Consider the following 17072-nt stretch of genomic DNA (forward strand, 5'->3'; position numbering starts at 1 on the left):
TGTGTGTGTGATGTAGAGAGAGATGAAGGAGAGAGAGAGAGAGAGAGAGGGAGTGTGTGTGTGTGAGAAGAGAGAGAGAGAGAGAGAGAGAGAGATTGTGCGTGTGTGAGAGAGGGAGAAATGAGGTGTGTGTATGGAGAGAGAGAGAAGAGAGAGAGAGAGATGAGAGAGAGAGAGAGAGAGAGAGAGAGAGAGAGAGTGGGCATGCGTTTGTTTGTGAGAGTGTGTGGATGTGTGTGTGGGTGTGTGCATGTGTTATCCTATTCTTGTATCTTTTCGTGTGCTTTGTATAGAGATAAAGTTTGTGTAGTTGTCGGGTAAGGAGGTAGGAAAGATCAGGGAGAAATTAAGCTGTGAATCCTTTATCTGAAACTATTTTATGAAAAAGTTTTCAACTATCAAAAACTATCTTAAAACATGAAACAAGAAAACAAAATTATGTGCAATATCTAACAAAGAGTTTTTACTATGTTTGAGTATTGGAGAATCCTCATACTTCTGCAATAGATGTTGTTCAGATAACAGACTTTTAAAAGGAGTCCAGAGCAAGTATGGAGTCCCCTCATCTCATCTCATTTCTATCCTAATGATTTTTTGCTCCATTCTGACCCCTGCTGGTCCTGAGCGACGCTGCAAGTCAGTATGTCAGGCTTATACTCAAGTTTCACTGTGTAGCTTGAGCAGTAACACAACCATGCTACTTCAGTATTCACATGGCTCAGCTGCAGAGAAAAATGGCTCTTGTTTTCCAGAGATACTGAACATGTGCCAGAGATTAATAATCAATTTGGTCTCTATTGTCACTAATGGTCCTCACAATGCGGTGGTCTATCCTGGGGTCAGATGGATCCAGCTCCAGCAGTACCCACTGGTGCTACAGAGTCACTCCAAAGAATTACTGTATGCTCCATCACTGTGCCTAGGAAAAATAAGAATCTTGTCCTTGCTAGACCTGATGGGGGATAATCTCCTGTGTGCTGTGAATATTTTTCTTTTATTGGTTGATGACTAAAGCTATTTCAGTCAATGGACAGGCAGGATTTAGCCAGGTGGGAAAACCAATCAGGGATAAAGAAAGGTAGTAGTAAGAGTCAGCAAGATGCCATGTAGCTGCCGAGAAAGCAAGTTACCCAGGAATCACCTGTGAAGCAAGACCACATGGAGATACACAGATGAATAGCAATGGGTTAATGATTAGGAGAGAGTTTAGCCAATAAGAAGCATCAGTCTGCAGCCAAACAGTTAATAATTGATAAGCCTCTGTGTGTTTATTTGGAACTAAATAGCTGTAGAACTGTGTCAGACAGAAACTTCCATTTACATAGACCCATTGTGTTTTGCAGGGAATCATGGATTTGACCTGGTCTAGTTACTTTGAAAGGCACTATCGGAGGTTGTCATGGTATAGACTTTGTCTCCTGGGACACTGTGTGACTTTCCGTCCTGAGAAATTGAGGCACTCCCTCAGGCAGTGAAGCTTCAACACACCCCTGTTATTTTCTGCTCCTTAGAAGTATTCAAATATGCAGAAGTTTAACAGGACAATTGGTCTGAGACAATAATCTTTTATACCTTACCCTGTATAACTTGAAAATGTCATTGTATCCTAGCAAATACCATTGCATTGATCCTGGCAACCACCTTTATTCCCTGTGTGTGATGAGAGGATAGAATTCAGACTGCTCACAATAAACTTGTCACAGCATCAGATTTATGGCCTCTCCATCCTGGCCTGGGTAAAATTCAGCTCTCACTGACCATAATCAGGAAACCCTGGCTTGGTAAGTAAACACTGGCACTTCCAAGTTTCCTGTCAAATGGATTCATAGCTTTATTAAACATTTGTTTTCTAAATCAGAAAAAGCTCATTTCACATTCATTAAATATTGCTCAAAAATTTTCTCTTTTCTTCAGTATACCTGGGAGACACTGAGAAGTTAATCCAAAGACTCATGTTGTCCAGAGTGTGCCCAACCTGCAGGTTCACTGTGGTAATCATAAGTCATTGACAGCCATGTGGGCTGTCCTCACCCAGTTATTAGGAAGGAGGTAGCAGATCCCTTGGTTTTCTCCTTCACACTGTGATGATCATTAGCTGTGTTTGTCTTGATCTCACTCACCAAACATTCTATAGTCATTTATTTCTCTGAAACATCTTCACCCATAGCTGAGGTCACTATAATAGAATCCAGAGAAGGCTCAGCCTTGACCGTAGATTCTCTTTTCCTTTACTCATGCTGACACCTGTGATCATTAACCCTGACCCAACACCAACCATCCCTTCCCCATCTTTACCTGAGGTACAAATGTCAAATATGCATTGCGTGAAAACTGTATTCACGTGTGCCCTATTAGAGACATTCACTCATGGGAAAACTGAAACAGTAGACAAGCATGCCTGGGACAGAAGCAATCACGCCTGGAAACCAAGTTTTCTCTAATATCTTTCCTTAAAATAATTTGGGAGCTATTGCATCCGAGGATTCCTGTCTGGGGATGCCAGCTCTAACTCCAGACCCTGGGAGCTTTTCTGATTCAGGGCTGACTGTTGGAACCCAGCCGCAACAGGGTCTCTAAGAGTTGTTTTCTATCATAATCACAGGTACCTCCTATTTTCCTGACCTCACCCCACTATAATCAATGTCCTGTTTTGAACCCTTCACTTGGGGTTTTTGGAAGATTGTATATAAGGCTGCTCCACAATAAAGTGGGAGACATTCTCCCTGAAAAGGACCAGATGTCTTGTTATTCATCCAAATCTCCAGGCTTTTGCCCTATACTCGGACTTAGTTGTTGTGTAGGCAGCCACCAGGAAGCCACCATGAGATGGTATTTTCTAGACAGGAAAGAGATGCTGATCCCATGAAATCTTGATGATATAGATGTAGAAACTGGACTTCCATAGCATAGGGTTAAACCTCACAGGTTCCAACCTATAAATGAGGAACTACTGGTAATTAGTGTCTGCTGAGAGAGGGAGAATCAGTTTTTATCAAGGACAAGCTCTGTTATACTGATAAAATTCCAAGTTTACTGCTCTAAACACATGTAAATAAACACAACTATAACTGTACTCAAAGTGTTACACACACACACACACACACACACACACACACACACACACACACACAGGTAAAACTATTTATTAAAGTGGAAGAAATCCTGAGTTTGTTGGGGGAATGAAAGGTGGATATGGGAGGATTTTGAGTGAGTATGTTGATACTTGCAGTACTCTTTAGGAAATTCTGAAAAATGTTTTATTTAAAAAGCAACAAGGATATCTCCTCTCACACACAACTCCTTGGTAAGTGATTGTGTTCAGTGCTGAACACTGAAACTGAAGACTGGGAATCCAGGGCTGGGCTGCTCAGCCAGATCTGCCTGATTAGTGTTGGGGTGGTTTTTATGAGCAGAGGGAGAACTTGTTTGCAGTTCCTGCTGCTGTAGAATGAATTTTTGTGGATGCATTAGACATATAATTGTCTAGAGAAAATTATAGAGACCAAAGTGAGTTATATGGAAAGAAATAAAGAATTACCTATTAAGTGACCTGAAAAAATCTGCTATGGAAAACTCCTACAGCTGACAAACACCTTCAACAAAGTAGCAGCATAGAAGATTAACTAAAAAAATCAGCAGCTCCAATATATACAGTAGATAAATGGGCTGACAAAGAAATCAGAGAAACATCACCATTTACAATAGCCTCAAACAATATCAAATACCTTGGGGTAACAATAACCAAACAAATCAACGAACTGTATACCAAGAAATTTGAGACTTTCAAGAAAGAAATTAAGACGATACCAGAAAATTATAATAACTCAAAAAATTATAATAGCTCACGTGCTATTGGATAGGTAAGATACACAGAGTAAAAATGGCAATCTTGCCAAAAGCAATCTACAAATTCAATGCAATCACCATCAAAATACTGGCACAATTCTTCACAGAGCTTAAAAGAATAATACTCAACTTAATCGGAAAAACAAAAGGACCAAGGATAGCCAAAAAAATACCCTATGCAATGAAGAAACTTCCAGAGGCATCACCATCCCTGACTTCAAGCTCTTTTATAGAGTTATACTCCTGAAAACGGCTTGGAATTGGCACAAAAATAGTCAGGTGGACCAATGGAATCGAATTGAAAACCGTGATATAAACCCACATACCAATGAACACCTGATTTTTGAGAAAGAACCTAAAATTATACAATGGAATAAAGAAAGCATCTTTAACAAATGGTGCTGGCATAACTGGGTGCTGGCATGTAGAAGACTGCAGAGAGATTCATGCACATCACCATACACACAACTTACACAGAAATGAATCAAAGACCTCAACAAAAATCCACTCACACTGAACTTCTTAGAAGAGAAAGAGGGAGGTACACTTGAACAAATTGTTACAGGAGTCTGCTTCCTGAACATAACACCAGTACACAGACACTGAGATCCACAAATTAATAAATGTGGCCTCCTGAAACTGAGAGCTTCTGTAAAACAAAGGACAGAGTCAACAAGAGAAAACGGCAGCTCACAGAATGGGAAAATGTATTCAACAACCCAACATTTGACAGAGGGCTGATTTCCAAAGAACTCAAGAAGCTAGTCACCAAAACAAGTGACACTCAGAAAGATTATTTCTGATCAAGTCTCCAGTCTGATCTTCTATTACGAGATGTTACAGATTAGGATATCTTTATTCAAAAAATACCAGCCAAGCATAAGCCAGAGCATGCCCAGAGGCAGCCAGCTAGGGAGGCCAGCCAGAGAGAAGGGACCCCACTTGTCTGCTTAAGAACTCCCCATGCATCATCCTGAACCTCCCCTGACCACACCCTGTCAGGCGTGGTCAAGCACACCTATAGCTAGCTCCTAGGAATCCTGGTTACAGTGTTTCCCTACAATCTTCTATGTCACCTCAGTCCCAGGGCAGCTTCCTGATCCTGCAGGGTTTCTGACACACACAGGATGTGGTTGCAACACTGTGTATCTTGCACAGAAATAGACAGCAGAGTCCTCAGATGTCAGGCTGCTGAGCTCCATGTAGGCTGTGCTGGAGGATTTGTCTACAGTCAATTTGGCCTTGCCCTTGAACTTCTGATTGTAGTCAGTAACATCATTCCAAGTATAAATATATCCAATCCATTCCAGGCCTTCTCCAGGCCTCTGCATCACCCAGTTCATAACATAGTCAGTGAAGGTGTAGCCAGAAGCCTTGCAGGACAACTTCACTGAGGACCCAGGCCTCACCACCTCAGCCACAGACTGCTGCAGCTGGACCTGGGAGTGGACACCTGTGGATATCAAGGCTGATTAGATGTTATTATCACCTTAGTCCCTGTCTCCTCCTCATGTTTGGAACTGGAAAGTCCCTTACCAGTAATTACTGACAGGAGGAAGAGGATGATCCAGCTCCATCCCATGGTGAGGGCCTCTGTACTCGGTGACTGTGGACAGGACACTGGTCATATGCTGTTGTTTTGTGTGGACATGCCTATATTTACCACCAAGGCCTCAAGTAATTTGAATATTCATGAGCAGAGAATTTCTTTAAATAATGACTTAGTCTAATTTGAGAAGGAGGTAGAGACACTTGGTTCAGGCAAAGAATGCTGAGGTTCAAATCCTAATCCTGCCTGAGGAAAGGCATCCTTACCCCTGCCTCAGGTCTGTGTACATGCTGTGGGTGAAACAGCAGAACCTAAACTCTCAGTAGATTTCAGGCCTGAGGCAGTTGCTCTGCTTTGTGACAAGGTTGTCAGATTGATTTACATGAGGTGGTTGTGATGATGATAGTGATGACTGGAAATAAATTTGAAAAATAATGCCCTGTTTACTAAGAATCTATCAGGATTCATTAGTTCCTAAGGGGGGTAGTGAACCCCACAAGCTACTCCATTATCCAGGCCTCATTACTGATAAGATGTTCCATGTACAGGTCCAGTGTAAACAAGACTAGCTGCTGCTGAACAATGATGGCATAAAATTTTCATGACCCGGGCATGCATTTTATATAGCCTTTCCCCCTAAATTCAAGCTCTATAATTCACAATATTCTACGAGTCTTAGGGTGATGATTGACATTAGAAGGGTGAGGACACAACCATTCTTTCCTTTATTTTTCTGCACCCTGAGCAATCATTCGTCTCTGGAATTCTCACCATTTAGTGTACACAAAATCTAGTCCGATTGAGTCTGAGCACAGAATTTCTCTATGGGTACAAACACACATGTTTAAAAGGTAAATTAATGGCACTTTAGTTTCTAGTTTCATTAAATAACAATAATGATTCTTGTTAGGGGTTTATGGCCTCCTTAGCCATGGGTTTTTGTCAGAGTATGTAGAACAAGACATAGATTTCCTCCTTGGAATAGTCCTAAGATCCAATTGGAGTTAGGTTGGTTGCTGATGAAAAAGCCTTTTTACTATTACAGCAGTGGGTACATGTGTAGTTGTTGGGAACATGGGAGATTTACGCCAACAACAATATTGCAGGAATTAATTTGCTCCTTCTTCCTTCCTTCCTCTCTCTCTTTCTTTTCTTTTTACAAAATTTGTTTTTATTTCTTATTGAAATTTTTCATACAATATATTGTATTAACTGTCTCCCCTTATACAAATCCTCTCACTCTACCCCAACTCTTCTCTCACACAAATACACTCCATTTTTATATCTTTCATTAGAAAACAAAAGAAACCTAAATTAATGATAAAATAAAATTAGTAAAATAGATATATCAATCTGGAACAGGATTTAAAAAAAAGGAAATGGACCAAAGGAAATTCTAGGAAACAAATACAGACACAGAGCCACAAGTTTGCACATGAAGAGATCCAATAAAAGACAAAAATAGAAACCAAATTATATATAGAAAAATCCTGTAGGAGGAAAAAAGTCCTGACAAAGCATTATAAGACAAAGAATATTCAAAAACACCACCGAGTTCATTTTCCGTCAGTTATCTAATTCTAGGCATGCAATTTTCCTTCAGAGTAGTTGATATACCCAGTGAGACACCATCTGAAAAATATTTTGTCTTTGTGAGAAAGTTATCAGTTGGAGATAGCTTCTCGAATAGGGCTAATGGCTTCTGGCCACTTCCCCCCTCAGCACTGGGACTTGATCAGGCTTAGAATTGTGAAGGCTCTGTGAGGCTGCTACAGACTCTCAGTGGATTAGTATCTGAATCAACACTGTTGTGTCTGGAAAGCTTTCTTTGTCTCCTTGGTGTTCTCCTTTCCCTCTGGAATTTGTCTTCTGTGAGTATCCTCTTTTGCAGGGCCCCCTAAGCTCTTTCAGAACAGATTTGAAGGAGACATCACATTGAATGTTCCAAGGTCTCTCACTTTCTGCCCATTCTCCAGTCAGTCTCTGTATTCCTGAATATTGCAGGAGGCTCTGTGATAATGATTGAGCAAGACACTGATCTATCAATATAAGACAATTCATTTGAACCATTTTATTTCTAGTTCCTTTAGGACAACAGGAATATTTGCTTTTACTCCAGGTCTCGGATGTCTAATTTTTGGCTCTGGCCAACATAGAGTTGGGCTTGTTTCTATCACATGGAGTGAAGCTTATATCAAATCTGAGATTGGTTGGTTCATTTCTCAAGCTTTGGGACATTACTGTATCAACCTGTCCTGTAGGTATGTCATGATTGTACATATAAGGGTTTATAGCAATTGTACTATATTTCTTCATCTATTTTCTACTGACAAACATCTAGAATGTTTCTAATTCTGGCTATTACTAATAGAACAGCAATAACCATGGCTGAGCAAGAGTCTCTAATAGGATGTAGAGCCCTTTGTGTATATGGCCAAGAGTGGTGAGTTTGGATGGTGGGATAGATCTATTCCCAGTCTCCTGTGGAACAGCCACACTGATTCCCACAAACACAGCTGACAACTTTGCAGTATGAGATGTTTGTGCTTCAAAATGACTTCTCCAGTAGATACCAGACAAGTCCTTAAGTCAAGTTTTTACAGCTGCTGATGCCTTACTGGTACATATGAGAATCCCATTCAGTTGGGGGCCAGGAAAGGAAGGATTTCCTCCGTCTGGTCAGTCCCTGCTCCTCAGTTGGAGGAAGAGAAGAGAGTGCTTTATACGGTCATTTCTGTGTCAAGCAGTATTTTATATTCAGCATGGGTTTGCATAATTTCTAACATAGAATTGGCCTAGTGGATTCATGACTGCCACAAAAAATTCAGCATAGATCTCCTCCATGTTAAGGACATGGAATTTGTACTTGTCATTGGGGATGTATATGGCAGGGAAATGCAAAATTAACGTTAGGAGATGTGAGATTTCACAGTCCATCAAACACTTGAGACTACTAAGTACCCTTGGTGCAGTTTGTTATGCACACACTTGTTGAAACCTAATACTCTATAGCATGAGGTGTATACTTGCAGGTATCCAATGCACTGTAAATGTTGATGCAATAGCAATACAGGTCCACACTCTGTAAAAATATGGAAAATATGGTACTGTAGAGCTGGTGCTTGGGCTGGAAAGGCAATAAATATGGCACCAGACACTAAAGTACAATCTCAGAACCTGCCTAATTAGCATGCATATGCATCCAGCTGGTAAATGTGATCTGTGAAAATTAATTTGACCAACTTATAGGAATCAGAGTTACAGGGCAGTGCATTCTGATACAAATATTTATTTCATTCTATGATACAGGAACTTCTGCTGGACCACATTGCCAGGGTCAAAATATACCCTGAGGTCACTTAAGATTTAATACTATTCAAGAAGTGTAGCTCTGCCAGATGTTGGTGATTTGGAATTGAAAGGTCAACTTTATTCTCAGCTCTTGCTGCAAATGTTCTCATTATACAAAATCCAGATATATTTTCATCTTAATTCATAATAACCGTATTCCATATTAGTGTTTTATTAAAAAAGAAGCATTTCAATGGAGGCAGACACTGGCCAAGATTCTGTCAGGATATGGTGTACTCCAGAGGATTCTAAGTCAACACTGCTTTATATTTACCTGTCCGTTGCAAAGTTGACAAAGTCAATATAGGACTTTGAGGAGGAGACAGACAAAGGGACACTCAGATTGCTTATTTTGAGTGAGTCTCCAGGATGATCTTCTCTGTCATCTCAGTAACAGGGCAGCTTCCTGCTCCTCCAGGGTTTCTGACACACTCAGGATGTGTTTGAAACACTGTGTGCCCAACCGTGAAGGACCCCAGAGTCCTCAGATGTCAGGCTGCTGACTTCCATGTAGGCTGTGCTGGAGGATGTGTCTGCAGTGATTGTGGCCTTGCCCTGGAACTTCTGATTGTAGTCAGTATCACCATTTTCAGGATCAATATCTCCAACCCACTCCAGTCCCTGTCCAGGCCTCTGCTTCACCCAGTTAACATAGTAGTCAGTGAAGGTGATGCCAGAAGCTTTGCAGGACAACTTCACTGAGAAGCCAGGCTTCAACAGCTGAGGACCAGACTGTTACATCTGGACCTGGGAGTAGACACCTGTGGAGAAAACGCAGAGTGCATATCTTAGTCCCCTCAATCACTGTTGCTTCTTCAGCATTGGAACTGGAAATCCCCTTACCTGTGGTTAGTGACACAGAGAAGATGATGATCCAGCTCCATCCCATGGTGAGGACCTGTGTGCTCAGTGACTGTGGAGAGGACACTGCTCATATGTTGGTGGTGGTGTGGACATCCCTGTATTTACCACTGTAGACTCACCTAATTTACATATTCATGAGCAGGGTAGTTCTTAGATAAGGCCTATTCCTGGTGGAGAAGAAGACAGAGGAAACCTGTGTCAGGCAGCAGGATCTTGAGTTTCAAGTCCTAATCCTCTCTGAGGACATGTACAGCATCCTTCTTCCCTGGGCTCTCTGCAGATGCTAAGGAAGTAACATCAGGACCTAAGTTCTAAATAGATTTCAGGACTGAGGCAGTGACTCCAATGTGTGACAAGGTTAACACATTGATTTACACATGTTGGCTATAATGTTGATGATGACAGTGATGGGGAATGTAAGACCTGCTGAGTTTGAAATTTACAGTCTCCTTTCAGATATATGAGGTCATTATTTTCCTTTCCAACAGATTATATAGTAAAACTCTCCCAAATAAACCAAAGCAAATATACTTCAGAAATATTTATGCCACATTGATTATTGAAGCAGCATCACAATAACTAAATTATGGAAATAAACTATGCATCAGTCAACAGAGAATCTCAAAACGAAGATAAGTTATAAAAACAACACAACAGAAGTTATTCATCTACAAGGAATATGGAACTTATGTAAGTTACAGAAAAATGGATGCAGCTAGAGGTAAATGTACTAATTAAGACCATCTTAGAATCAGACATTAAATGATACTCTCTTGCGAGTATTTAGATATTGCATGTTTACATACAACTATGAATACAAACACATGATAAAGTATAAGTGAAATTGTCTAGTAGAATAAACGTAAGTTAGGAGGGGAAAGAGAATGAAGGATGGAGAAGATGGGGAAAAATAACACAGTGTACGAAATACATGAGTATGAAAACTCTAAAACAATGTAAAATTGTTATTTTAAAATTTTTCATTTTATATACTTTTGAATTTTAATCCATGTGAAAAATATAGTATGATCATATCTCTACACAATATGTCCCATTATTTCCTCGTGGGACCTTCCAGTTAGTCTCTGTCCTTCTCCATGTCCTCTCTTGTTTCATTACCCAATACGACAATGACTCCAATAGGTTCTATCCATATACACATACATGGAGTCTTTCACTAGTACACCAGAATCATCCAGAAAATTTCCAAAGAAAACTGATCATATTTTCCTCATCAGTCATCAATGCCAATAGATTCTCAGCTGGGTGTGGGTTCCCAGGAGTTTCTGTCCATGCATAAAATAGTTTTAAAAAATGTTATACTGTCTTCAGTGGTGTGGACAGGCAAGACATGCACCAAGGTGTATGTGTGATCCTCAGAGCACAACTTATGGGATTCAGTTCTGATTCCCTAGCATGTGGGGCCAAGCAACCAAACTGATGTTGCTAAGTTTGCCATTAGAAACCTTTATGTGATCAGTACTTGACAGGCTCTGCCCAAACTAAATGAACACAGTGATATTTTTAAAAATGTTTTTTCTCATATCACATTGTGCATTTTTGTTTCATTTGTCTGTTGCCTGTATATCATGGTTACAGAGTTGTGTTTTTAGATTTTGTGTGTGCTTGTGTAAGAGTATTTACTGTTTCATTTTTGTTTGGTGTTAATCCCTTCCCTCAAATATTTTTCTTTTTCCTGTAGAGAGAAAGACAGGCATAGAGTTAGGTAGAAGAGGATACATGAAAGATCTAGGAGGAGTCGGGGGAATCAGAATATATTGACAATTTTTTTCTCTCCATTTTTATTTAAATTAGAAACAAGATTATTTTACATGTCAGTCCCAGTTCCCTTTGCCTCCCTTCCTACCCTTCACCCCCAACTAACACCATATGTATCCCATACCATTTCTGCACCCCAGGGAGGGGGAGGATTTCCAGGGGGGTCTTCAGAGTCTATCATATTCTTTTGAGGTAGGGCCTAGGCCCACCCTTTTGTGTCTAGGCTCAGGGAGTATCCTACCATGTGGGATGGGCTCCCAAAGTCTATTCCTATGCTAGGGATAAGTACTGTGATCTACAACAAAAGGCCCCATATATTTCCTGTCTCCTCACTAACACCCACTTTCATGGGGTCTGGATCAGTCCCATGCTGGTTTCCCACCAATCAGTCTGGGAACCAAGAGTTTCCCCTTGTTCAGGTCAGCTCTTTCTGTTGGTTTCAACAGCATGGTCTTGGTCCCTTTGCTCGTCACTCCTCCTTTTCTGCAACTGGATTCCAGTTCAGTCCAGTGTTTAGCAGTGGGTGTCTTCTTCCACTCCCACCAGCTGCTGGATGAAGGCTCTAGGATGGCGTATAAGTCAGTTATCAATCTCATTATCTCATCAATAAATATCAGGGGAGGTTGTTTAAGGTAGCCTCTCCTCTTTTGCTTAGATTGTTAGTTGGTGTCATCATTGTAGATCTACAGACATTTCTCTAGTGCCTGATAATGGCTCTCTGTATTATGGTATCTCTTATCTTGCTCTCCTCTATTCTTCCCCAACTCAAACTTCCTGCCCTCTCATGTCCTCTGTAAATTTGTAACTGTAAATGAAATAAACAAGAAAATATAAACCCATAAAAAGATTAATAAAACATCTTTACTGAGTTTGAGCATGGAAACATCACATGTCAACAACAGCAGGTGCAGGTCAGCTGGTAGACTCCAGAAAGGAAACCACAGAGGATACAGAGTCCCCTCCACATCCACCTCATCTCCCTACCGAGGATTGTTGGATCCATTGCGCCCCCTACTGGTGGTGATCGCCCCTGCAGATTGGTTTGCCCTTGCTTACAGTGAAGTTGCACTGTTTCCCTTGAGTAATATATCTGCAACCTCAGAGCCCACAGAGCTCAGCTCCAGGGATAAACGGCTCTTGTTTAACAGGAGATGCTGACGCTTCTTTGAGAGATTGATTTAAGTTGGGCCTGTATGGTCATCAGTGTCCCTCTCAATGCCAGGCTTCTCTATGGTGGACTCAGTTCTACCAGTTCCCACAGGTAAAGAGACACCAGGAGAGAACTTGGTCTTTGCAACCTTCATCAGGCTACAACTGGGAGAGAAACCTGAACTCAGAGAAGCACAATGAATCTTGAGCTCAGATGTAATCCTCCATAGACCCAGGCATGGATTCCTGAGATGCTCTGATACAGGAGTCAAGAGAAAGATGAGCCAAACTGTAGTACTCGCAGACCAGTTAACAACTTGAGAAAAATATATTCACATGCGGAAGTAGGTAAAAGTCAAGTCAGTTTGAACTGGGACTCAATATATTGGTTAATAAAAGGTGGCATTTCAAGTTTCAGTAAGACTATTCACCACCCATGATTTTTGGCAGATAAAGGAGACACAGCATGGCAAGGAGAGTCCCCAAAGCCCATAAAGGAGCTGGAGACCACCCCTGTTCCTACTGTGAGGAGTCCAACAAGAGGACCAAGGTACACAGCTGTCACATATATGCAGAGAGCCTTGGTCATTTCCTTGCAGGCTCCCTGGTTGCCTGTACAGGCTCTGTGTTACCCTATGATACCAGGTTAGTTGATTCTGTGAGTTTTCAGGTTGTGTCTTTGACCCCTCTGGCTCCAACATTTCTTCCCCCCCTCTTGTGTTGGATGCTCAGTGGGTCTGCATCTGGTTCCATAAGTTAGTGGATGAAGCATCTCTGATGTCAGTTGGGCTAGGCACCAACATATAAGTACAGCAGAATTTTAATTCACCATACAGTTGCTTCCGGGGAGCAGAGCTGAACTGTAACAACTTCGGTGGGGAAGCCCTCTCCTGCCTGAGCAGAGCTGATACACCGGGGAAGCCTTCCCTGGAGAAGGGCTGTAAGCTGCTATGTTTACTATGACCTGTGCTGTTCCTTGGCTCCGGAGTATTCTGAGTCCCAAGTGCCAGAATACATGTCCCATCTGATCTGCCCAAACACCTATGATAGGAAAGGTGAGCATCTCCTCTCAGGAGCCTCTGCTCAGCTAACATCACCAAAACAGAATGTCTGATTGCACTCTTTGGAAGTTTGTTTTGTGTCTCTTGGAGATCGATGAGGAGAGATTAGAAGTTCCCAGTCAGTGTCTTCATAGTCATTCTTAATATATTAGAATCACAGTTATGCATATCCAGGTTTCTGGTCTATAAGGAGTGTGTGTGACAGTGATGACCTGGCAGTCCTGCCTTCAGGATGTGACTGTCTCTGGTTCTTGGTTGCATTATGGTCAAGATTCTTGGTAATGGGCAGCAGCTCACTCCTGTCCATTACTGATTCCCACTGGGATCTGTTGAAAGGCTTTACCAGCTCATCAAGGTTGCAGGCTCCCATGGACCAGCTGCCTTTCCCAAAAGCTCAGCCACATGGAGGTTCCCTCCCTCTGCAATGCAATTACCTCCTCTCTATCTGCCATTATCTGGTGAACATTGATGAACTCTGAGGAGTTACCTTATCCAAGAGCAAGCAAGGCGCCTGACCCATGGCACAGATTCTGGCAGGAAGGCTCTCTTGCTGCTCATATGATAACTAAGACTTGTTCTAGTAGCCCTATGACAGGGTGGTGATACTTGATGCAAATTAGTGTTTGTCCCCATCATACAGTCTTTCTCCCAGAGTGCTGTTTCTGTCATACACACAGCCATCCTAACCGGAGTCAGCACTTCATAGCCCTTACCCTCCTTTTCAGTCAAAGTTCCCGAGAAGGAAACAGAGCTGCAGGGATCCCCACTCAGCCCATATTACAAGCACACAGGAAGGACACTGCCCCGACCACAGAGTTAGCCATTCCTTAGCTCCAGAGGAGCAGCTGAGCTCTGTAGTAAGTACACAGTGGTCAGAACTAGAATTATTAATTCAACACAGGGCAGAAGATGCCGTGATGAATGCAGTAATGGAAATGTTTTAATTAAATTCAATTCTTTCACCTCTTACCCTCATGTGTACAGCCCTCCAGAGGAGGAGAAGGGGTTGGACAATTCAAGGTGCTTAGTGTGACTGAGCCTGGCTCCCCTTCCACTTGGCTCCCTCAGAATTATTAAGACTATTCAGCTGAGGGTCGGCCGTAACTTCAGTATGAGGGAAAAGTCCACCTGAGGATCCTGAGCTTCCCCAGCAGCAATCCTGGTGACCACAGAGAATCACTCTTCCCTCATAGACACTTTCTGCATTTTCTTCAGGGAGGACTAGGTGACATTTTTTTTTAAGAATATTCGTCGAAGCAGAAGTCATAATTTTTAGAGGCGCTGATCAATTCCTGAGTTTATAATTATGAAAGGATCCCCAAGAAAACCAGCAGATGGAGAGGACACCCTAATAAAACAGGACAAAATAATCTATTATGTCTGAACCTAGGCTTTATGTGTGCTGAGCGCCCTCTGCTGGTCATGGGAACCCGGCAGGGAGATTTTTGTCTGGGCTCACACTGCAGACTCCTCACAGTGTTGCTTGCACAGTAATAAATGGCCGTGTCCTCAGTTCTCAGGTTGTTCATTTGCAGGTAGGCCATGCTTTGGGTATCATCTCTGGAGATGGTGAATCTGCCTTTCACCGAATCCGCATAATAGGTTGCATAATTATAACTTTTAGTCTCTATGTGAGCAACCCACTCCAGTCCCTTCCCTGGAGACTGGCGAATCCAGTAAATGAAATAGTTACTGAATGTGAATCCAGAGGCCGCACAGGAGAGTTTCAGTGACCCTGCAGGCTTCACCAATCCTCCACCAGACTCAACCAGCTGCACCTCACAGTGGACACCTGCAAACAGAGAGGATCCTGATGAAGAAACTGTCACAAAGTCTATTGCTTCTCTCACTCATGTCTCCTCACACACTCAGTATCCCGTGTTATCTACCTTTTAAAAGAGCAACAAAGAAAACCCAGTGCAGCCCCAATCCCATATTGATTGTCATGTTTTCAGTGCTGCTCACTGAGTGGAAAGACAGGGCTAGAGTCCTCTGCCTGACCTGAGGGGTGAGAGCAGGGCTGGTTTTATGAGCAGAGGGAGGCTGTATTTGCATATCTTCCTGATATATATTATTCTCTGATGTGTGAGAGCCTTAGAGGCATCAGGTAATGGTGCAAATTTCTGAGAGAAAATGAACCAGTGAGGACGATGATATCATTAAAATACTTTTCATGATTTGTTCATAAAAAGATTCAACATCCTTAACTTATTTTTTCTTTTTATACATGAACTCTTCACCGCTTATCTTACCAGATATTATACAGTAAGTTCATAGAAGTTTAAAAATTAAACATTACAATTTGAAAATTCAATGGGAACTAATGTAAAGATGGATGAATAGTGAAGTATACATTAAATTATAGCTTTGAAACTGGGCTGGAGACAGCATGGTGGGAAAGTTTAACATGCACAAGACACAATTTTTATCCTCATTATACTATACATGATATATATATTATATATACATATATTATATATATATATATATGTGTGTGTGTGTGTGTGTGTGTGTGTGTGTGTTAAATAAACATTAACAGTACAGAGGGTATTCCTTGTGATATACTAAACACATCACAAAATGCTTTTACATATATGGCATATGTTTGTGTATGAGCTGTGTTAGTTAACATCCTTTGCATTTGTGCCATTAGTTTTCATCAAACTATATATGGGTTCCTTGTGTGTGATTACCACAGGAAGGAAAGGAGTCTGCTACCTGGTCTTCAGTGCCATGGATTTAATGTATTCCCATGTCTCCAATTTTCTGAGGATGCAGGACTTTCCTGGTGGTAGTGGGATCGATCTCAAGAGAAGGACCCTTGGAATAGTCACCCCTGGATTAGAAAGGGGAGTTGTGATGTAATTGTTTAAGTGATTAATTAATTACAGAAACAATGTTATGGCTAAGAGTTCTTATGGACTATGACTTTTCTGTTTCTGTGCCATTTGCAGGAAAGTGACTTCATTTAGAGCAACTAAATGAAGGGAGCTGCTGATTTGGAGTCATTTCTGCTTTGAGTCCTTTGGTGACCATTCATGTCTCTGACAGGTGTCACTCAGTCAGCCCGGTTCTGTGTGGATATCAAAGTGAATAAACTCCAGACAGAGGCGGGGACCTCCCTGCTGTTTCCCCTTTGCATCTGTCCACAGTCTCCATCACACAGCAAGTCTCCATGGCAACAAGAAAATTAAAATAACTCCCTGGGATCTACCATGGATTTAAGTTGGAAATCAACAACTACCGAAAAATAGAAAGCCTACAAACTCATGGTAACTAAACCACTTCCTCCTGACTGACTCCTGGGTCAAGGAAGAAATAGAGAAAGAAATGAGAGACGTCAAACATTCAATAACAATGAAGGCACAACACATCCAAACATTGGGACACTATGAAAGGAGTGATAAGAGGAAAGTTCATAGCACTACTTGCTGCATAAATAAATTAGACAATTCTCACACAACAGACTTTAC

General features: G+C 41.6%; 1 pseudogene and 2 gene segments (V, D, J or C); all 3 read right to left on the reverse strand.

The window, feature by feature from the left end:
- Positions 1-4913: 4913 nt before the first annotated feature.
- LOC103158673 lies at positions 4914-5434 on the reverse strand. The segment is given in 2 exon segments: positions 4914-5299; positions 5383-5434. Coding segments are annotated over 2 exon segments (432 nt in total).
- A 3744-nt stretch (positions 5435-9178) lies between these two features.
- On the reverse strand, positions 9179-9635 carry LOC118238048 (annotated as a pseudogene).
- Positions 9636-12567: 2932 nt separating this feature from the next.
- On the reverse strand, positions 12568-15534 carry LOC113836159. The segment is given in 3 exon segments: positions 12568-12716; positions 15059-15391; positions 15489-15534. Coding segments are annotated over 3 exon segments (528 nt in total).
- Positions 15535-17072: the final 1538 nt, after the last annotated feature.

This window comes from Cricetulus griseus, chromosome 5 (assembly GCF_003668045.3).
Source record: "Cricetulus griseus strain 17A/GY chromosome 5, alternate assembly CriGri-PICRH-1.0, whole genome shotgun sequence".
Classification (NCBI taxonomy): Eukaryota; Metazoa; Chordata; class Mammalia; order Rodentia; family Cricetidae; genus Cricetulus; species Cricetulus griseus.